Source organism: Rhincodon typus, chromosome 11 (genome assembly GCF_021869965.1).
Source record: "Rhincodon typus isolate 14 chromosome 11, sRhiTyp1.1, whole genome shotgun sequence".
In the NCBI taxonomy this organism is placed as follows: domain Eukaryota; kingdom Metazoa; phylum Chordata; class Chondrichthyes; order Orectolobiformes; family Rhincodontidae; genus Rhincodon; species Rhincodon typus.
The window spans coordinates 186,507-210,469 of NC_063342.1; the positions used below are offsets into that span (position 1 = coordinate 186,507).

At 43.2% G+C, this 23,963-nt stretch overlaps 1 protein-coding gene across 1 annotated transcript in view; it reads left to right on the plus strand.

Moving 5' to 3' along the window:
• Positions 1–23,963, plus strand: part of LOC109928214 (ubiquitin-associated and SH3 domain-containing protein A) — a 138,368-nt gene that overhangs the window by 69,080 nt on the left and 45,325 nt on the right. Inside the window, exons 8-10 of the mRNA XM_048603146.1 lie at positions 8,275–8,383; positions 12,534–12,656; positions 19,586–19,678. Coding sequence (XP_048459103.1) covers positions 8,275–8,383; positions 12,534–12,656; positions 19,586–19,678 — 325 coding nt within the window. The remainder of the gene's footprint in view (positions 1–8,274; positions 8,384–12,533; positions 12,657–19,585; positions 19,679–23,963) is intronic.

Genomic DNA, 23,963 nt, shown 5'->3' on the forward strand with positions numbered 1-23,963 from the left:
TAGGTTAGATGGGCTTCAGATTGGTTTCACAGGTCGGCGCAACATCGAGGGCCGAAGGGCCTGTACTGCGCTGTAATGTTCTATGTTCTATGTTCTATGCAATATTATGGATCAGGTGGTGGAAAGTGTGATTAAAATGGGAGACATAGAAATGCTGGGCTGAATAGTCTTTACAGATGAATGTCACATCTTTTCTATGATTCTATGGTTTTTAATGGGAGAAACAAACTGGGTGTCACTGAACAAAAACAAAGTTGCTGGAAAAACTCAGCAGGTCTGGCAGCATCTGTGGAGGAGAAAACAGAGTCAACGTTTTGGGTCCGGTGACCCTTCTTCAGAACTGATGGTGGCTGGGAAAAAGTCAGTTTATATGCAGAAAATAGGGAGGTGGGTGGGGGAGGGAGTAAACGAAAGGATAGAGCCCAAAGAGAGAGAAAGACAGTTGGACAGACAAAGGAGTTGCTAACGATTGGCTGGGAGGGTGAATAGTTGTTAATGGGGACTGTTAGTGAATAACAACAGGGGGTGTGTAATGGCAGGCTATGTGGTAACAAGGCCTGGTGTGTCGGGTGGGGGGCTGGGACATGGGAGAGTTTAGGCCCTAAAATTATTGAACTCAATATTGAGTCTGGAGGGCTGTAGGGTCCCCAAGTGGAAAATGAGGCATTGTTCCTCCAGTTTGCATTGGGCTTCACTGGAACACTGCAGCAAGCCGGAGACAGAGATGTTGGCCAGGGAGCAGGGTGGTGCATTGAAGTGGCAGGCAAAAGGTAGTTCAGGGTCTATTTTGTGAGCAGAACGTAGATGTTCTGCGAAGCGGTCGCCAAGTCTACACTTCGTTTCCCCAATGTAGAGGAGACCACATTATGAGCAGCGAATGCAGTAGACTAGATTCTTGGAAGTGTAGGTGAAGTGTTGCTTCACCTGGAAAGTATGTTTGGGCCCTTGGATACTGGGGAGGGAGGAGATAAATGGGCAGGTGTTGCACCTTCGCCGGTTGCAGGGGAAGGTGCCATAGGGAGGTGGGGAGGTGTTGGGGGTGAAGTAAGTATGGACCAGGGTGTCCCGGAGGGAACGGTCCCTGCGGAAGGCGGACAAGGGAGGGGAGGGGAATATGTGTCTGATGGTGGCATCTTGCTGGAGGTGGTGGAAATGGCGTCTGATGATCTTCTGGGTGTCACTGAGCAGGTGCTGTTAGTTACCACCGTTGATGACACCTTCAATCATTTTACTGATGATCACAAGTAATCGGGTTAGATTTGTCCTGCTTTCTGTGTGTAGGACATATCTGAACAATTTTCCATATTGTTGGGTAGATGCCAGTGTTGTAACTGTAGTGGAAAAGCTTGCTAGGGGAGCAGCAAGTTCTGGAGCACAAGTCTTCAGCACTACTGCTGGAATGTTCTTACAGCCCATAATCTTCACAGTATCCAGTATCTCCAACCATTTCCTGACATCACGTGGAGTGAATCACATTAGATGAAGACTGGTATCTGTGATGCTGGGGACTACTGGAAGAGGCCGAGATAGATCATCCACTCGGCACTTCTGGTTGGAGATTGCTGCGAAAGCTTCAGCCTTATCTTTTGCACTGATGTGCTGGGCTCTTCCATCATTGAGGATGAGGATATTTGTGGAGCCTCCTCCTCCAGTGAGTTGTTTAATTGTCCACCACCATTCACGACTGGATGTGGCAGGACTGCAGAGCTTATTCGTTGGTTATGGGATCGATTAGCATTCTGTATCACTTGCTGCTTTTGCTGGTTAGCACACAAGTAGCCCTGTTTGGTAGCTTCACCAGGTTGACACCTTATCTTCAGGTATGCCTGGTACAGTTCCAGGCATGCCCTCCTGCACTGTCCATTGAACCAGGGGTTGATGGTGAGATGGCACGGTGGCTCAGTGGTTAGCACTGCTGCCTCACAGTGCCAGGGATCTGAGCTCAATCCCACCTCAGGTGACTGTCTGTGTGGAGTTTGCCCATTCTCCCCATGTCTGTGTAGGTTGCCTCCAGGTGCTCCGATTTCCTCCCACAGTCCAAAGATGTGCAGGTTAAGTGGATTAGCCATGCTAAACTGCCCATAGTGACTAGGGATGTGCAGGCTATGTGAGTTAACCATGGGAAATACAGGGTGACAGGGATAGGGTGGGTTGCTCTTCAGGGGGTCAGTATACACTCAATGGGCCGAATGGCCTGTTTCCACACTATAGGGATTTTCTATGATTGAACATAGAACATAGAACAGTACAGCACAGTACAGGCCCTTCGGCCCACGATGTTGTGCCAAACTTTTACCCTAAACCTAGGGTCTATCTAACCTCAACCCCTACCTTATACTATCATCCACATGCCTATCTAATAGCCGCTTAAATGCCCCTAATGAGGCCGACTCCACCACTCTCTCCGGCTATGCTTTCCACGCCCCTACCACTCCCTGAGTAAAGAACCTACCTCTGACATCTGCCCTATATCTACCTCCACTCACTTTAAAACTATGCCCGTTCGTAATAGCTACCTCCACCCTAGGAAAAAGTCTCTGGCTGTCCACTCTATCTATACCTCTGTACACCTCTATCAAGTCCCCTCTCATCCTTCATCGTTCTAAAGAGAAAAGCCCTAGCTCCCTCAACCTTTCCTCATAAGACCTTCCCTCCATTCCAGGCAACATCCTTGTAAATCTCCTCTGCACCTTTTCCAACGCTTCCACATCTTTCCTGTAATCAGGCGACCGGAATTGGACACAATACTCCAGATGTGGCTGAACCAGGGTTTTGTATAGCTGGAGCATAACTTCACGGCTCTTGAACTCAATCCCTCTATTAATGAAAGCTAACACACCATACACCTTCTTAACAACTCTATCTACCTGGGTGGCAGCTTTCAGGGAACTGTGGACATGAACCCCAAGATCCCTCTGCTCTGCCACACTGCCAAGAATCTTTCCTGTATTCTGCTTTCAAATTTGTCCTTCCAAAATGAATCACTTCACACTTTTCAGGGTTAAACTCCATCTGCCACTTCTCAGCCCAGCTCTGCATCCTATCAATGTCCATTTGTAACCTAGAACAGCCCTCCGCACTGTCCACAACGTGACCCGCCTTTGTATCATCCATGAACTTACTAATCTATCCTTCCACTCCTACATCCAAATCATTTACAAAAATCACAAATAGAACAGGACCCAGAACAGATCCTTGTGGTACACCACTCGTAACTGAGCACCATGTTGAATATTTTCCGTCCACTACCACCCTTTGTCTTCTAAGGGTTGGCCAGTTCTGAATCCAATCTGCCACATTTCCCCCTATCCCATGCCTCCTTACCTTCTGCATGAGCCTACCATGGGGAACCTTATCAAATGCCTTACTTGAATCCATGTATACCACATCCACTGCTCTACCTTCATCCACGTGTTTGGTCACCTCTTCAAAGAATTCAATAAGGTTTGTGAGTCATGATCTATCCCTCACAAATCCATGCTGACTATCACAAATCAAACTGTGCCTAAACAAGTGATCATAAATCCTATCTCTCAAAGCCCTTTCCAATAATTTATTGTAAGACTAACTGGCCTGTAATTTTCGAGGTTATCCCTATTCCCTTTTTTGAACAAGGGAATGACGTTTGCCTCTTTCCAATCTTCCGGCACTATACCTGTGGACTGTGAGGACAAAAAGATCATCGCCAAAGGCCCTGCGATCTCGTCCCTCGCCTCCCATAGAATCCTTGGATAAATCCCATCAGGCCCGGGGGACTTATCTATCTTCAAGTTCCTCAAAATTCCTAATACATCTTCCTTACTAACATTCACCTCCTCTAGCCTACCAGCCTGTTTCACACTGTCCTCCCCTACAACTAGGTCCCTCTCAGTTGTGAATACTGAAGAAAAGTATTCATTAAGGACCTCTCCTATCTCTTTAGGCTCCGTGCACAAATTCCCTTTACAATCCTTGATCAGCCCTCCCCTTTCTCTGGTCATTCTCTTATTCCTCACGTACGTGTAAAAAGCTTTGGAGTTTTCCTTGATCCTATCTGCCAAGGTTTTCTCATGCCCCCTTATAGCTCTCCTAAGCCCTTTCTTCAGCTCCTTCCTGACTAACTTGTATCCCTCTCGAGCCTTTTCCGATCCTTGTTTCCTAAACCTTACATAAGCATCCTTCTTCCTCTTAACTAGTCGTTCGACCTTTCTTGAGAACCAAGGCTCCCTCACTCAACCGTATCTTCCCTGCCTGCTAGGGACAAACATATCGATCACACATAGTATACATTCCTTAAACAATCTCCACATTTCAATAGTGCTCTTCCCTGACAGCATCTGTTCCCATTTTATGTTACCCAGTTCTTGCCTAACAGAATTATAATTACCCTTCCCCCAATTATAAACCTTACCCTGCCGTATGTACCTGTCCTTTTCCATGACTATTGTAAAAGTAACAGAGTTATGATCACTACCGCCAAAACGCTGTCCTACCAACAGGTCTAACACTTGGCCCGGTTCATTGCCAAGCACCAAATCCAAAGTGGCCTCTCCTCGTGTTGGTCTATCTACATACTGTGTCAGGAATCCTTCCTGAACACATTGGACAAAATCTGCTCCATCTAAACTATTACAACTAAAAAGTTTCCGATCAATATTTGGAAAGTTGAAGTCACCCATGACTACAACCCTGTGACTTCTGCACCTTTCCAGTATCTGCTTCCCAATCTGCTCCTCTACTTCTCTGCAACTATTAGGGGGTCTGTAAAAAACCCCAACAAAGTGACTGCTCCTTTCTTGTTCCTGACCTCAACCCAAACTGACTCTGTCGACATATCATTCTCGAACTGCCTTTTCAGAAGCTGCTATACTCGCCCTGACTAGCAATGCCACTCCCCCACCTCTTTTTCCACCCTCCCTATTTCTTTTAAAGCACCTAAATCCCAGAACTTCCAACAACCATTCCTGTCCCTGAGTTACCCAAGTTTCTGTAATGGCCACAAATTCGTTGTTCCAAGTACTGACCCATGCTCTAAATTCATCCGCCTTATTTCTGATACTTCTCACATTGAAGTCTACACACTTCAAACCATCCCTGTGTCCACAATTACCGCTCCATCAACCGCATTTCTTTATTAACAACCTCACTCCCTGTTGTGTCTGTTGGAAGGCTGAATACCTCATCCTCTGAATTACAAACCCGATTCCGATATGCCAGGCCATGAGGTTACAAATTATGAAAAAGACCTGAATCATCCTCCTCCGCCTGGCCGAGCTTGGCCTCACCCTGAACAACTTATCTTTTATAGAATCCCTACAGTGTAGAAAGAGGCTACTCGGCCCAACAAGCCCACACCAACTCCCCTCACTTTCTTCAGGTCAGAGGGGCGACCATGGCACCCACAGGCCCAAGTTATGCCTGTCTCTTTGGGGGTATGTGGAACATTCCTTGTTTCTGCCCTATTCCAGCCACCACCCACAATTCTTTCTCCAGTATATCAATGATATCATCAGTGTTTCTTCTGTCTCTCATCCAGAATTGGAAAAGTTTATCAATTTCACTTTCAATTTCCACCCCGCTCTCACCTTCAACTGGTCAATCTCTAACTCCTCCCTTCCCTTCTTAAACATCTCTGTTTCCATTTCTGTGGATAGACAGGCCATTAATATCCACTATAAACCCACCTGCTCCCACAGCTACCTGGACTATACATCCTCCAGCCCACTTCCTGTAAAGACTCTATTCCGTTCTCTCAGTTCCTTAGTATCTGTTGCATATGTTCACATGAGGCCATCTTTGACAAGGGAGCCTCTGAAATGTCCACCTTCTCACTCAACCAAGGATTCCCCAGCTCCGTTGTCAATAGGGTCCTCAGCCGTGTCTGACCCATCTCCTGCACTTCAGCCCTCACTCCCACTCTTCCCTCCTCCAACAGCGATAGGGTTCCCCTTGTCCTTTCCTACCATCCCACCAGCATCCACATTCAGAAGATCATTAGCCACCATTTCCAGGCATACCAGGTGCCTCCAGCGAGATGCCACCACCACACACATATTCCCCGCCCCTCCCTTGCATCCCTTTCGCAGGGACAGTTCCCTCTGGGACACTCTTCCTTTACTCCCAATACCGCCACACCACCACCCCCACCCCCACAGTCTCACATCACCTTCCACTGCAACCACCAAAGGTGTGACACCTGCCCATTTACCTCTTCCCTCCTCAGTGTCCAAGGGCCCAAACATACCTTCCAGGTGAAGCAGCACTTCACCTGCACTTCCCACAATCTAGTCTCTGCACACTAGTGCACACTAGTCAATCTAGCATTCTCTGCTTACAATGTGGTCTCCTCTACATTGGGGAAACGAAGCGTAGACTGGGTGACCACTTTGCAGAACACCTTCCTTCTGCTCGCAAAAAAGAGCCTGAGCTTCCAGATGCCTGGCAGTTCAACACACCACCCTCGTCTCTGGCCAACATCTGTGTCTCAGGCTTGCTGCAGTGCTCACATGAAGCTCAGCACAACCTGGAAGAACAACACCTCATTTTCTGCTTGGGGACCCAACAGCCCTCTGGATTCAATATCGAGTTCAATAATTTTAGGGCTTGAGACACCTTCTCTGTGTCCTTACTCCAATCCCCACACACCAGGCCTGCTATTACACACAACCCATTGTTAGCCACTGATAGTCCCCATTAGCAGATACTCATTCTCCTAGACTGACTGTTATCCACTCCTTTGTCCAACTGTTCTTCACTCTCGTTGGGCTCCATCTCCACCTATCGTTTACTCCTTATCCTCTCCCCACCCTATCGTCTGCATAGAAAAACAACATTTTGCCAGCTTCCATCAGTTCTGAGGAAGGGTCACTGGACCCAAAACATTAACTCTGATTTCTCTCCATAGCTGATGCCACACCTACTGAGCTTTTCCAGCTGTTTCTGATTTCCAGCATCTGCAGTTCTTTCTGTTTTTAATGAGGATTCCCAGGGCAACTCCCGCCTGACTGTATCCCACTGTACTTCCACCTCTGCTGGGTCAATCCTGCCGGCGGGACAGGACATGTCCAGGGGTAGTGATGATGGTCTTACCTTCATTACTCAATTGGTAGAGACTGAGCACACGTCTACAATTGTTTCATTGAAGTGAGGCAGGAAGAGTTTCACTTAAGTTAATAAATCAAAGTAAAACTCCAAAGCATACAGAAAATGAATAACTTTATATTATTCACAACATGTTATCCAAATTCCAGTCTTCCTTCATGTATATAGAAAACACAGGTATGTCCATTCTAAGTCATAGGTTAATGTTGTTAAGGTCTCCTTCACCCACCAGGGAGCTGTTGATCTTCCTTATCAATGCCAGCATCCATGACTTTGACTTTGACTTTGATTTTTAAACTGTGACTATTTCCAATCTAAAGTCTGTAGGATCTCATTCCCTGAGTGTGACTACGTCAGGCTATCACATAACTACTCTGTGAGACAGCTCCCAATTTTAGCACAAGCCCTCAAATGATTATAAGGTGGACTTTGCAGGATCATTAGCGTTGTGTTTGTCATTGCTGTTTCTGGTGCCTAGGATGATGTTAGATGATCCATTCTTTGATTAGACATTGTAACAGGTTGTTATAACTAAGCAGTTTGCTAGGCCATTTCTGAGGGCAGCTGAGAGTCAACCACATGCTGCTGGTCTGCAGTCACATGTCTGCCAGGCCAGGCCAAGTAAGGATGGCAGTGTCAGAGAATGATGGAATTGTTTCCCTGCAGTGAGGAAGGAGGCCATTCAGCCCTCAAGTCTGTATTGACCCTCCAAAGAGCATCCCATCCATACTCAATCCTTCCACCCTTTCCCTGTAACCCCACATTTACCATGGCTAACCTACCTAAGCCTGCACTATGGAGCAATTTAGCATGGCCAATCCACCTAATCTGCATATCTTTGGACTGTGGAAGGAAACTGGAGCACCCGGCAGAAACCCACATAGACACGAGGGGAATATGCAAACTCCACACAGACAGTCGCCTGAGGGTGAAATTGAACTCAGGTCCCTGGCAGTTTGAGACAACAGTGCTAACCACTGTGCCATTGTGCCTTCCCTAAAGGACAGTAGGGAATCCCATGGGCTTTTGCAACAATCAGCAATGGATTCATTGTCACTGTTTCTGAGATTAGCTTTTAAATCCATTTTGATACAAGTCATATTTCATGATAAGCAAGTTCAATTCTGTGAAATATTGATCCTTAACTTGAGGTCCACATTTACATCTTCACTTTTAATCTGTCCTGTCTTGCAGTTGATTGAAGCAGCTACCTTGAGGAGATGTGTTCTGACTATGCGACATGCTGAGAGAGTTGACCTGGTATTTGGAAAGTCTTGGTTGGCACAATGCATCACCACTGAAGGTACATTTCAGATGATAAGTGGACAGTTAGTAATCTCAGGTAAATCTCATGATAGAGTAGCAGCCAATTCCCTGCAGTTTTCTCTTTGCCCTCCTCCCTACCTATTTGCTGGTACAACCTATACTTGTACTGAATCATTTTTTTCAACATGTTACTGAGATGATCATACAAACTAGAACATACACACAAACATGTCATCTCACAAACTAGGACAAAGCACATACAATTCATATAAACCGTTCTGAGGAAGGGTCATTGGACCTGAAACGTTAACTCTGTTTTTCTCATCACAGATGCCGCCAGACCTGGTGAGACCTGTGTTTGATACAGTTCATATGAGTTCACTTGGAGTATAACATGGCTAAATATGAAGTTATACACTTCTTTGTGAACAACAGAAAGGCAGAGTATTATTTAAATGGTGATACATTGGGAAATACAGATATACAAATGGATCAGGGTGTCCTGGTACGCCAGTCAATGAAAGTAGACAGACATGTACATCAAGCAATTAGAAAGGCAGATAGTTCATTGACCTTCATTACAACATGATTTGAGTTCAGAGTTAGGGATGTCTTACTGCAGTTATACAGGGTTTTGGTGAGATCACACCTGGAGTACTGTATGCATTTTTGATCTCCCTACCCAACAGAGGATAGGCTTGCAATAGGCAGAGTTCAGCAGAGGTTCACTCGGCTGATACCATGAATAGCAGGACTGTTCCCTGATAACAGATTAGTTCAACTGGGCCTGTATTCACTAGAGTTTAGAAACATATAAAATTCTAACAGGACTAGACAGATGAGAATCAAGGAGGATGTTTCCCCAGCTGGGAAGTCTGAACCAGGGGACACAGTCTCAGAATACAGGACAGACCGTTTAGAGCTGAGATGAAGAGAGATTTCTTCACTCGGAGGGCAGTGAACCTGTGGAATTCTCTATCACTGAAAGCTGTGAAGACCAAATCACTGAATACATTCAAGAAAGAGAAAGATATCTTTTAGATTTGAAAGGCATCAAGGGGTATAGGGAGAAAGCAGGAAAAGGGCATCGACCATGATCCTAGGTTGACCCCCCTTCTGAGAACTAAAACCAGAACACCCAGAGAGGCATGCCCAACCCTATATCTGTTAAAAGAGCTCCCAATCTGTTATGAAGGAGTGGTTAAATAAAATAAAACCCCTGACACCCATTTTATAATCAACAAGTAAAAATTCATTTATGTAACTTTAACAGTGAACAAATGAACTAAACTATTAACAAACCAAATAAATTCCGACTAACTACTAACTATTCCCAAATAAAACTAGATTCTAATGGTATGCTTTTTCAATAAATACAAGTCTCATCTATATAAACCAAAAAAATTTAGAACTTAGTCTCTTGAATTACAGTTACGTCTTCCAGAATGTTCTGTGTCTTCTCCATTGATCTTCCGTCAGGAATGCCTTCTCCATCAAATTCTTCTATCAGGATCATTAACTATTTGTGCCATAGGTACCTCTAATTTAGATGGAGCTTCCTCTAAGGCTTAGAGAATTCTGTGAGAGCCAGTGATTCTTTCTTTTCGAGCTGAGAGCTTTTCTCTTGGCAGATGGCAGTTGGCTCTCCCCTCTTTGTCCAAATGCCCTCATCTTTTATACCTTTGATGATATATCAATTTCTTACAATAGGATTGGACCTATGTTGTCAAAACTATCAGATTTACCTTTAATTGATTTTGGTATCTAAAGGCCTGGTTTAAATTAATTGGCTAAATTCAAAAACCTGTTGTTTTGGTAAAAATGCTGCTCTTCCTAATAACAGTATAGCCTTTTGAGACAGATGTTTCAATTCAGGTGCTTTGTGCACCTGCAAACTCACAGACATCCTTTTTAAATCTCTAGGCATAGAAAAGCACATTATCTTTTAAATGGACCACACTGCTTTTCCCTATTGCAGTTTGCAAACACCAACATTTTGCAAACACCAACATTTTGCAAACACCAAATTCTAACATCCTGCTTTACAGTCCACAATTAGTCTACCCAAATTTACAGCAGTGCAGCAGATTTGAGGGGCCAAATGTCATCTTTCTGCTGCTAGCTTCTATCTTTCTATGAAGCCTCATTGCATCTTACACTCCCACCAAGTTTTGTGTCTGCAGTTGATTTGGAAATATTAAAATTGGTCTCCACATCCCAATGTTTAATGTGTATTGTGAGCAGTTGTAATCCTTGTGCTATCTCAATGGTACTGAGCCCAACAGTGAAGACCTTACTGAGACAAAATACTCCAGAAGAGCTTTCTGATTTAATTCACAAAGAACTCGCCTCTTCATTCAGACACACATAGCTCTCCTTCTGCCTGACTCCTCCTTACAGTTATTTTAATACTCTTTTGCAAAAAAAATCCAAATTAAATAAAAGTCAAAGAGTCCATTAGAGCTCTGTAACTGAAAAGAAAACAAGGGGATCAAATTAAAATAACATTTGTGATGGTAATAATGCTCCCCAGTGCTCTCCCCACCACTCACCCTGTAAATAAATAAGCAAAACTAAATTAAAATGGAGTTGTAGGCGTCAATAAGGCACTCCAGCCTCATCATGCCTACCTCTCACTAGGTAGAGGCAAAACCACTGTACCATCAGAGCCTAGACTATAACTTGTGAGGTTCTGCTTTTTTTATACAATGACTGATTTCTCATACTCTCTCTGTCAAAACTCTTTCCTAGTTCAGCCTATGTCATTAGTGTCTACATGGACCAAAACAACTGGATCCTCCCAAACCCACTGCAAGTTCTTCTCCAGCCCTGAGCAGATATCCTGAACCCTGGCACCAGGCAGACAACACAGTTGTCTGGATTCATGCTCTTTGCTACAGAGAAAAGTGTCAATTCCCCTCACTATGCTATCCCCTAGTAACTCAACATTCCTTGTTCCTTCACCACTTGAACAGTTTTTTTTTAATTCATTCCTGGGATGAGGGCATCACTGGCCCTCAGAATTTATTGCCCATCCCAGAGGGCAGTATAAGAATCAACCACATTGCTGTGGGTCTGGAATCACATGTAGGTCAGACCAGGTAAGGATGGCAGTTTCCTGCCCTAAAGGACATTAGTGAACCAAATGGGTTTTTCTGACAATCGACAATGGATTCATGGTCATTGTCAAACTCTTATTGAATTCAAATTCCACCATCTGCTATGATGGGATTTGAACTCAGGTCCCCGGGACTCTGGATTAACAATCCAGCGATAATACTACTCGGCCATCACAGTCCTGTTCCATGGTCAACTTCCATATCCACGCTGCAGCTCCGACTCTCATCTGAACAAGCAAGAAGACTTCAAACTGTTTGGACAATTAATACTTCTGCATTGCTGTCTCTGGGTTCACTTACCTACCTCACTCACAGTGTCACCCCACTGACCTTAACTAATCAGCGAATCATAAGATCCTACTCCACGAGACGTGACTGTCTCCATATACAATACATGTGTTTAATTTTTCCCCCTTCCTCGTACATTCTGTAGTATGTAGTTCACCTTCAGTTCATGAAATCTGAGCTGAAGCTGCAAAAAATTCAAACAACAACTGCAGACATGTTTGCCATATCACCTGCGCTGCTATCCCCAATGAAATTTAATTAATTAATTATATCATCCTCTTAATTATGTTGCCTTTTATATATTTATTAACCTTACCACCAATCTGAAGCTCAGACCAGGTGTGCAGTGTTTCTTATAGTGAGACAGATTCTTTGGGAGGGCTCCTGTGGCATTGATAGTGTCCCTATCTCTGAGCCAAGAGACTTGACCAAGAGAAATGAAAACAGAAATGCTCAATTAGCAGGTCTGGCAGCATCTGCGGAGAGAAGAAGAACGAATGTTTAATTTCTCACCTGTTGTGGTTCACTCTGTGAAGGCCAGACTTGAGCTTCACAAATGACATTTATGATTAAACTTGTATCTGGACTTAGAGAGATTAACACTCAGGAATCATACATAAACACTGAAGTTGCTGGAAAAGATCAGCAGGTCTGACAGCATCTGTGAACAGAAATCAGAGTTAATGCTTCCTCAAATCATACATTGTTGCAAAACAAGGACACTGAAACTTTGGGCCCGAATGGCCTAACTAAGTCATACAACTGTTTTCATATTCTTAGGTAGATATATCAGACCAGATTTGAACTTCCCTCACAGTATCCCCCGGCGAGCTGGTGGTACCAAGGATTATGAACATGATGCTCCCTTGTCATCCTGTGGGATATTTCAGTCTCGGTTAATAGGTGAGTTTCAGAAGTTGCTATTCATGGATTTCAGAATCATTCTGTTTTAATTCAGTCATTCACTTTGAACCTACTGACAGTTCGAAATGACCCAAATTGAATTCTCCTGGGGGTGAAGAGAAATTTTCCCTGGTGGTGGTAGAGAGATTCCCCTGGGTTGGAGGGATTTCTTATGGGGGTGGTAGACATATTCTCTGGGGGGGGCAGGGGGAGAGATTTCTCCAGTGCGTGGGAGATGTAATTCCCTGGAGTGGAGTTTTCTTCTGGGGATAGTTGACACGTTCCCCTGGGGTAAAGAGATTTTCCATGGGGGTAATAGAGACATTGCCCCTGGAGTGGAGTTTGCCCAGGTGGAGAGATTTCCCCTGGATGTGGCAGACACATTTCCCCTGGGGTGGACAGATATTAGAAATTGACTTCTGGACAATGGGACAGGTGGGTAACAAGGAGGCTTCCTGCTCTTGAAGGTAAGAGCGTGGAACTAACAAGAAGAACCAACATCAGCTGGTGACAGAAAAATGATAGTAATGGTCAAATGGTCAACTTTCATTTTCCCAAGCTCTCAGTTTTTTTTATTCATTCATGGGACATAGGTGTTTTTGGCTTGGTCCGCATTTATTGTCCGTCCCTAGTTGCCCTTGTGAAGGTGGTGATGAACTGCCTTCTTGAACCTCTGCAGTCCATGTATGTAGGTAGACCTATGATCCCCTTAGGGAGGGAATTCCAGGATTCTGACTCAGCGACAGTGAAGGAACGGCGATATATTTCCAAGTCATGATGATGAGTGGCTTGGAGGGAGCTTGCATTTGGCAGTGTTCATGTGTATCTGCTGCCCTCGTCCTTCTTGATGGAAGTGATCGAGTGTTTGGAAAGTGCTGTCTGAAAAGTTTTGGTGAATTTCTGCGGTATGGTAGATTGTATATACCGCTGCTACAGAGCATTGGTGGTGGAGGGAGTGGATGCTTGTGGATGTGGTGCCAATCAAGCGGGCTGCTTTGTCCTGGATGGTGTCAAGCTTCTTGAGTGTTGATGGGGGTGCACTCATCCAGGCAACTAGGGACTTTTCCATCACACTCCTGACTTGTACCTTGTAGATGGTGGACAGGCTTTAAGAAGTCAGGAGGTGAGTTACTCACTGCAGTGTTCCTAGCCTCTGGCCTGCTCTTGTAGCAACTGTGGTTATGTGGTGAGTCCAATTGAGTTTCTGGTCAATGGTAACACCCCCAGATATTGATAGTGCAGATTCATTGATGGTAACGCTATTGAATGTCAAAAGGTGGTAGCAAGACTGTCTCTTGTTGGAGATAGTCATTGCTTGGCACTTGCGTGGTGCAAATGTTACTTGCAGTTTGTGAGCCCAAGCTTGGTTATTGTTCAGGTCTTTTGGCATTTGGACATGGACTGCTTCAGTATCTGAGGAGTCGGGAATGGTGCTGAACATTGTGCAATCATCGGTGAACATCTCCACTTCTGACCTTGTGATGGAGGGAAGGTCATCGATGAAGCAGCTGAAAATGGCTGGGCCTAGGATACTACCCTGAGGAACTCCTGCAAAGATGTCCTGGAGCTAAAATGACTGACCTGCAACAACGACAACCTTCTTCTTATGTGCCAGATATGACTCCAACCAGTGGAGAGTTTGCCCCTGATGAGGATGGAATTCCACCCAATAGCATTGTGGGTCCACTTACTGCAGTTGTTGAACAAGGCAGCTCACCACCACCTTCTCAAGAGCAACAAGGGATGGGCAAGAAATGCTGGCCAGTCAATAATGCCCACATCCCACAAATGAATAATTTTTTTAAAACTTGGTACAGCACATGAATAGGATAGTTAAGAAGGCATATGGGACACTTGCTTTCATCATCAATGGCACAGAATAAGGAGGTAATGTTACAGTTGTACAGCGTGTTGGTCTGGCCACAGCTGGTGTATTGTGTGCAGTTCTGGTGACCTCACTACAGGAAGAATGTGATAGTACTGGAGGGGGTACAGAGGAGGTTCACCAGGATGTTGATGGGATGAAGAAACTGAGCTATAATGGGAGACTACATATGCTTGGATTATTTTCTTTAGAGCCACAAAGACTGTGGGGGAACATGATTGAGATGTATAAGATTATGAGAGATATGGACAGGGTAAACAGAGAGCAGCTGTTCCCCTTGGTTGAGGGGTCAATCATGAGGGGCCATACTTTTAGGGTAAGGGGCAGGAGACTCAGAGGGAATTTGGAAAAAAGATATTTTCAATCAGTGGGTAGTGGAAATCTGAATGCACTGCCTGGGAAGGTAGTGGAGGACGAAAACCTTATAATGTATAAAAAATATTTGGATGAGCACTTCAAATATCATATCATTCAAGGATACGCGACAAGTACAGGAAATTGGGATTAGTGCATCTTTAATAGTAATCATGTCAGAGCAGACTCGATGGCTGAAGGACCTTTTCTATGCTAAATGACTCTATGATGTAATGATCTGCCTCAGTTAGACCACAACTGAAGTATTGTATTAAAATACATATGAAGAGCGGAAGTAAACTATTCAGTCCCTTGAGCCTGCTCCACCATTCAACGAGATCACATTGACCGGCTTGCGTCTTAGATTCCAAATTCCCATCTACCCCAATAATCCTTGATTCGCCTGCCCATCAAGAATCTGTTCTCGACTGTCTTAAAAATATTCAATTACCAATCTTCCACCACTCTCTGAAGCAGAGTTTGAAAGGCACACAGCCTCTAAGAGAAAAAAAAATCCTCCTCATCTTTAATGACAATGCCCTAAATTATAAACAGTGCCCCCTAATTCCAGATTCACCCACAAAAGGAGTCATCCTTTTAATGTCCCACTTTGTCAAGACCATTCAGGATGTTATACATTTCTATCAAGTCACACCTAACTCTTCTAAACTCCAGTGGAAACAAGCCTATCTTGTTCAGCCCGTCCTCATAACATCCACTCATTCAAGGTATCAACCAAGTAGATCTTCTTTGAACCATCTCTAATGCATTTATATCCTTCCTTAAAGAAGGAAACTAAAATTGCACACAGTATTTGAAAACTCATCAATATTCTGTATAATTGACGCATAATATCGTTACATTATTTCATTTGACACACTGATGGGATGTACTCCTACAGGTGCTCCTGCATTGTGCAGCAGCCCTTGGTGTTACCATAAGACATGGGAACAATTGTACGCCATTTCTGGAGTACTGTGTATAGTTCTGGTTACCCTGCTATAGGAAGGATATTATTAAATTGGAGCAGAAAAGACTTACAAGAATGTTACCAGGACTGGAGGTTTTGAGTTATAAAGAAAGACTGGATAGGCTGGGACTTTTTCACTGGAGCATAGGAAGTTGAGGGATGACCTTATAAAGACTTGTAAAATCACGAGGGACATAGATAAGGTGAATAGCAAAAGTCTTTTCCCAGGGTAGAAAAGTTCAAAACCAGAGGGCATATTTTTAAGGTGAGAGAGAAATAATTAAAAGGGACCTGAGGGGCAACTTTTTCACAGGGTGGTTTTTATGTGGAATGAACTGCCAGAGGAAGGAGTAGATGCAGGTACAGTTCCAACATTTAAAAGACATTTGGGTTGGTACGTAAATAGAAGCAAATGGGATTAGTTTAGTTTGGTAAATTTTGTCAGTGCAGATGAGTCAGACCAAAGGATCTGTTTCTGTGCTGCATGACTCATTGAGTCTGCTCTGTAATTCAATGAGATCATGCTTGATCTGATAATCCTCAACTCCACTTCCTACCTTTTCCCCATAATCCTCAAGTCCCTTACTGATTAAAGCTTTGTCCATCACAATCTTGAATATACGTAATGACCCAGCATTGGCAGCTCTCTGCAGTAAATACTTATCCAGATTCACAACCTGTTACAACAATATGTTACATCCATTGCTTCCCTTTATCTATCCTGTTTGTTACCTCTTCAAAGATTTCCAGCAAATCTGTTAGGCATGATATCCCCTTCGTGAAGCCATGCTAACTCTGCTTGATTATGATATTATTATTTCTAAATGTTCTGCTCTTAGATCATTTATAACAGATCCTGCCCTTTTTCTCATAACAAATGTTAGGCTAACTAGGCTATATTTACATTTCTTTTTTGTCTCCTTTCCTTTTTAAATAAACATTTAGTTTTCCAATCATCTGAGGCTTTTTCCAGAACCTAGGGATCTTGGAAGATTAATACTAGTGCATTCATTTTCTCAGCAGCTACTCTTTTAACATCCAAGAATACAACCCATCAGGTCCAGGGTATTTTCCTCGCCTTTTTTTTTGCCCTTGGATAATTAGTAATTTTGTACCCTGTACTGTGAAGACTGAAGAAAAGTATTTATTCAACTCCTCTGCCATTTTTTGCTTCCCAATTATTCCATAGCCCTTTTTCCTCAGGAGCCTGTGTTCACTTTAGATTCTCTCTTCCTTTATATATATTTGGAGAAGTTCTTGCTATCCTCCTTGATATTAATTGCAAAACTTTTTTCTCCCTCTTTATTATTTTTGGTCATCTTTTGCTGGTTTATAAAACTTTCCCAACCCTCTGGCTTACCAATAATCTTTCTTTGCCACATATTTATTTTTCTTTCAATCTGTGCTATCCTTCATTTCCCTGGTTAACCATTATTGGCCTATCCACTTCGAATAAACCTTCATCCTCATTGTAATATATCTTTGCTGTGAGTATTTTCTTAGTCTGCCATTTCTCCTCAATTGTATTTTGTGCTAAACTCCTTTGCCAGTCCACTCCAGCCAACCGTGCCTTTGTAATTACCCTTATTTATGTTTAGCAAAGCTATTTTCAAACTATGTTCCTGTGTTGCAGTACCTTGTCAAATGCCTGCTGAGAATCCAAGTACAAGGCATCAAATGCACATGTAGAAATTGCACCAGAATTGGAGGGTGTAGTGGACAGCGAAGCAGGTTACCTCAGAGTATAATGGGATCTTGATCAGATGGGCCAATGGGCTGAGGACTGGCAGATGGAATTTAATTTAAATAAATGTGAGGTGCTGCATTTTGGAAAGGCAAATCAGGTCAGGACTTATACACTTAATGGTAAGGTCCTGGGGAGTGTTACTGAACAAAGAGACCTTGGACTGCAGGTTCATCGTCCCTTGAAAGTAGAGTCGCAGGTAGACAGGATAGTGAAGGCAGCGTTTGGTATGTTTGCCTTTATTGGTCAGTGCATTGAGCATGGGAGTTGGGAGTTCATTTTACAGCTGGCACCTCACCTGTGGCTATCGATGATACAAATATCTCAACAAGGGCCCAGCAATCATTTCCATAGTTTCCCATTCTAAGTTCTAACCAGTCATCTGACTGCCATTCATCATGTGCAGTTCTATGATAACAAGGTGTAGAGCTGGATGAACACAGCAGGCCAGGCAGCATCAGAGGAGCAGGAAAGCTGATGTTTCGGGCCAGACCCTTCTTCAGAAATGGGGGAGGGGAAGGGGATTCTTCCTTCCCCTTCCCCTCCCCCATTTCTGAAGAAGGGTCTAGGCCTGAAACATCAGGTTCCCTGCTCCTCTGATGCTGCTTGTCCTGCTGTGTTCATCCAGCTCTACACCTTGTTATCTCAGATTCTCCATCATCTGCAGTTCCTACTATCTCATGTGCAGTTCTATGTTTCTTCCTCAAGTCTGATGCTTTCCCTAGCTACTTTAATTGAACACAGATGATGGGTTGTTGCTTGAGAATTTTATTTTGTAGTATGCATATACTCTGTGTATTCTGAAATTCCTCCTTAAATGTCTGCCACTATATCTCTATTGGTCTATGCCTTATTCTAGTATGCCAGCTTACTTCAACTAGTCAGCTGTCTTACCCACACAGTTGTCTTTATTTAGGTTTAAAAACTAGACTTCGACCCAATCTTCTCTTTTTAAAAATGGATATAAAACTAAATCTTACTGTGGCTCCTACTATGTAGCAATGCCTTAGTTCTGAGGTCATTGACTCATCAATGGTAGTAATCACTCACTAATGAGCATGATTGTCCACTTAGGAAATTCTGTCTCACTGGTCACACATTCTATTGGTCCTTGTGTAGCTGATGAGCCTGATCCTGGAGCCATACCTCTAACCACATATGGCAGATGTTTCCAGGAGCTGGAATTGATCCTTGGCCTTGAAATCATTGGTATTCCTTTCTCCTTTTCTGCACTTCCTCTTGCCGCTGGGTATTCTTTAAGGATTGTGTCCCTTCACACAAGAGTTTCCTCCAAGTTAGTTTCTTTGGAATGAGAATCTCCCATGCATTAAAATCAATGTTGCATTTCTGGAGAGAAGCTTTCAGGAAGTCTTTGAAATGTTTCCTTTGTCCTCCTTTAATTTGAGCACCTTCCTTGAGCTGGTGAGAAGACTTACTTGTGCAGTCAAAACTCAGGCTTAATTATGGTCAATTCAACTACCAAAAGTTAAGACAGCGTGCAGTGATAAAGGACTTCAGCTATGTGCAGAGATTGGAAGAGGTGCATTATTTTTCAGAGCCAAAAAGGAAAAAGGGAAATTTAAAGCAAGTTTGAAAACAATGAATTTTGTCAAAGTGAAGAAGCAATAAGTGTTTTCAGTGGCAGGAGGATCAGGAACTGTGCAATCGATTGGCCAAAGAACCAAATGCAACAGAAAGAATGTTTTTGAAGAGAGTGGGTTGTTGTGCTCAAGAAGGTGCTATCTGAAAAAACAGTTGGAGCACATACAATCGTAACTTTCCAAAGGAATTTATACTGAGCTTTGGAGACAGATCAGAGGAGTGGAATTCATCAGCTAGCTCTTCCAAAGATATAGCACAGATACAGTGGACTCAATGTCCTTTACGTGGATCAATGTGAATTTCTACATTGATATTTTAAAATATAGCTGTGAAACAGTTTTAATAAGGAACTGTTGTTTTCATTTGATAACTAGGTGAAGCAGTTCGTGAACAGGAACTGATGATCCAATGTGTCTACTCATCTCCTGCTCTACGATGTGTCCAGACAGCTCACTATGTCCTTGAAGGTAGGATCCATACCTTCAATGTAAAAATTGCATAATTTTACCTTCTGTATTTATGTTTGTGGACTGAAAAGGAAAAGGATGGTTTTAAAACCAAAGATTGTGGAAAGAATTGCCACATTTTTATAATTGTTAGTAAACTCAATGTGTGCGCTGTTTACACTGCTGCTTTATTCAAGCAGTGTTATAGGAAGGGTATTATTAAGCAGGAGAGAGTTCAGAAGAGATTTACCAAGGAAGAGATTTACCAAGATGGTGCCAGCAATGGAGGGTTTGAGTTATGGGGAGAGGCTGGATAGGCTGGGACTTTTCTCACTGGAGAGTAGAAGGTTGAGGGGTGACCTTATAGAGGTTTATAAAATCATGAGGGGTATAGATAAGGTGAATGGCAGGTGTCTTTTCCCTAGGATGGGGGATTTTAAGATTAGGGACCATATTTTTAAAATGAGAGGAGAAAGGTTTAAAAAAGACACAAAGGGCAATTTTTTTTTTTAAACAGAGGGTTGTTCGTGTGTAGAATAAACTTCCAGAGGAAGTGGTGGATGCAGGTACAGTTACATCATTTAAAAGACATTTGGATAAGTAGATGAATAAGAAATGTTTGGGGGGATGGGGCCAGGAGCAGACAGGTGGGGCTAGTTTAGCTTGGAATTATGGTTGGCATGAACTGGTTGGACCGAAGGGTCTGTTTCCATGCTGTATGACTCTAAGCAGTAGGTGATGCTGTTTGCAGATGGCCCAGCACCAGGTGATTTTTGCAAAGTGAAATTTAGTCAGCAACGATTGCAATTGTGCAATTGCAACCAGTTCTGGATGCAAAAGGTCATCAACAAGACAAAAATTCGCTGATTGGTTCCTGGGTAGCTGAACAGCTTGTGCGTATGAACAATGCAGTGACAAGCATCCAGGCCTCTGGAAGGAGACATTCTCTCTCTCTCTCACACATTCTCTCTCTCTCGCTCTCCTCTCTCTGCAATAAAAGTACCTGAAGTCTGAAGAAAGCCAGTTACTTTCTCCCATCAGTTACTGAAAGAAGTTTCTTTTCATCAATAATTAACAGAACAGTTAAACAGGTTAGGTCTTTACTTATTGAAGTTTAGATGTAGAAATATAGAACATACAAGCAGCAGTAGGCCGTTCGTCCCTTCAAGCCTGATCCAACACTGATCTTCCAACTCAGTGCCCTGTTCTTGCTTTCTCCCCGTAACCTTTTCTTGCTTTAACCCCAAGAACTATATCTAACTCCTTCATGAAAACGTTCAATGTTCCGAAAGTCCAAGTAAACCACACACACTAGTACCTTTCATCAAGTCCTCCAGAAGTTATGTCAAACGTGATATCCCTTTTGTAAATCCTTGTTGACTCTGTCTGATTCTGTCACTGTTTTCCAAGTGCTCTGCTGCTAAATTTTTTTACAATGGACTCGGGTTTTTACCCCACCATCAACGTCAGGCTAACCGGTCTATAATTCCCTTTTTGCTTTCTACCTCCTTTTGTTTAAATAGTGCGGTTACATTAGTTACATTCCAATCGATAGGAAACGTTCCAGAGGCTACTGAGTCTTGAAAACTGACAACCAATACATCCACTGTTTCTAGGGCCACTTCCTGAGAAGAATAAGCCATGATCTAATTCAAACAAAGATTCTCAGGAGGCTTGGGAGGATCGTTGTTGAGATGTTTCCACCAGTGGGAAAATCTTGAAATAGAGGACATAGTTACAGAATAATGGGACACTTTTTCAAAACTGAGATGCAGAGGATTCTCCTCCCAGCGGTTATTGAATGTCTGCACGTTCTATACCCAGACAGTTGTGGATATGAGAGCACAAACTATTTAAAGGTGAAGCAGATAGATTTTTTTTAAACACCAAACAGTTGAACACAATCAGGAGCTGCCACAAAAGAGGAATTGACCCCTGTTGGTGATCAACCATAGTCTTATAAATGATGGAGCAGGCTTGAGGGGCTGAATCACCTACCGTGACCTTTCTTTCTAAAGGAATGCAGCACAAAATTAAGGAGGAGGTCTTGTTAAAACTAGGGGTCACAATTTCAAAATTGTCAGCAAAACAGCTAGGAGTGAGAAACATTTTTACTCAGAGAGTGGTTATGATTTGGAATGCACTGTCTGGGAGAGTGGTAGAGGAGGATTCCACAGGAGGTGGCTATATATTTGAAAGGAATGAAGTTAGAGGGTGACGGAGATAGGGCAGGAGAATGGGACTAGCTGGGTAGCTCTTTCAAGAGTCACTGCAAATATGATGGGCTGAATGGCCTCCTTCTGTCCTGTGACATTCTATGATTCTATAATTCAATAAAGCTCGAGTCAGCCCACAGCTAGAATAGTGTATACAGTTTTGGGCCCCTTATCTAAGCAAAGGCTGACTAAGCTGATAACAGTTATGAAGGGACGGTCTTATGAGGAGAGATTGAGTAGATTGGACCTGTGTGTGACTATACTATAGTTTATTTTGTCCTTTACTTTGTATTTTGTCCTTTTTTTGTGATGAGAAGTTGAGACAGCTGTGCTGAATGGACTATTTGAAGCCAATAAAATAAACAGCTTGTGAGACCTTTTGGTTTTTATTAAAGTTGGGACAATAGAAGCAACATGAATAGGTGGAGTCAGGCTCCCACAGAACCAGGGTTTTAATTTAGCTTTTAGCAGTTGTTGGGGTTTTGAAGTTGGTTGTGGAAGCTCTCGCTCTCTGTCTGTTACAGCTGAAAGCTGCACTTGTCTATGCTGCCAGAATCACATGAGACAATCTATTTCACTGAATTTGCCTTTGCCAAGGGTGTGTTTATGGGATGTTATTATATTGGAATAGTTGCTGTTTAGTAGTTAAAAAATCTATTAGTCAGTTAAGTTTTCCAGTAGAGTTAAAGTTATATCAATTTTCTTTATTTTGTTTGTATTTTAACTATAGAAAAAGAATGGAGATAATTTTGCTTAAAGCTGAAAAGTGTGACCAATCGAATTACATCTGGAATACAGCTTGGAATATTACACTTGCCTTTAAATAAGATAAGTTTGAGGGTCCAGGCTGTCTCCTTCATATATTTTGGGGGGAAGGGTTATTGATCTAATCTAAGACCAAATTGGGGGCATTTATAAGGATCAAAATTCCAGGTTGAGTTTCAGATTATTGGACTCAGAGACAGTGAGGAGTGGTGGTTGGTGTTTTTTTTTGCAGGTGTTATATTCCTTTATTCATTAACAGAATGAGGGACATTGCTGGCTAGGTCAGCATTTATTGCCCATCCCAAATTGCCCAGAGGGCAGTTCAGAGTCAACCACATTGTTGCAGGTCTGGAGTCACATGTAGGGCAGACCAGATAAGGATGGCAGTTTCCTTCCCTAAAGGACATTAGTGAACCAGATGGGTTTTTCCCCCAACAATCAACAGTAGATTCATGTTCATCATGAGACTCTTAATTCCAGATATTTTATTGAATTCAAATTCCACCATCTGCCATGGTGGGACTTGAACCCAGGTCCCCAGAACGTTATAAATCTCTGGATTAACAGCCCAGTGATAATACCACTAAGCCATTCACCTCCCCTTATTTGGTTGGTTTAAACAATGCGTTGTGTGGTAATGGCTCTTTCAGTCACCAAGAGTTTCGTGGGGGGTGGAAGAAGTTACAAAGAACAAAAAACAAAGAACAAAGAAAATTACAGCACAGGAACAGGCCCTTCAGCCCTCCAAGCCTGCGCTGATCCAGATCCTCTATCTAAACCTGTCACCTACTTTCCAAGAATCTGTATCCCTCTGCTCCCTGCCCATTCATGTATCTGTCTAGATACATCTTAAATGACGCTTTCGTGCTTGCCTCTACCACCTCCGCTGGCAACGTGTTCCAGGCACCCACCACCCTCTGCGTGAAGAACTTTCCACGCATATCTCCCTTAAATTTTTCTCCTCTCACCTTGAAATCGTGACCCCTAGTAATTGAGTCCCCCACTCTGGGAAAAAGCTTTTTGCAATCCACCCTGTCTATACCTCTCATGATTTTGTAGACCTCAATCAGGTCCCCCCTCAACCTCCGTCTTTCTAATGTAAATAATCCTAATCTACACAACCTCTCTTCATAGCTAGTGCCCTCCATACCAGGCAACATCCTGGTGAACCTCCTCTGCACCCTCTCCAAAGCATCCACATCCTTTTTTGGAGTTGGGGACCACGAGTAGGGTGTCAAAGTTTGCAGATGACACTAAGATGAGTCACAGAGCAAAGTGTGCAGAGGACTGTGAAACTTTGCAGAGGAACATAGATACATTGAGTG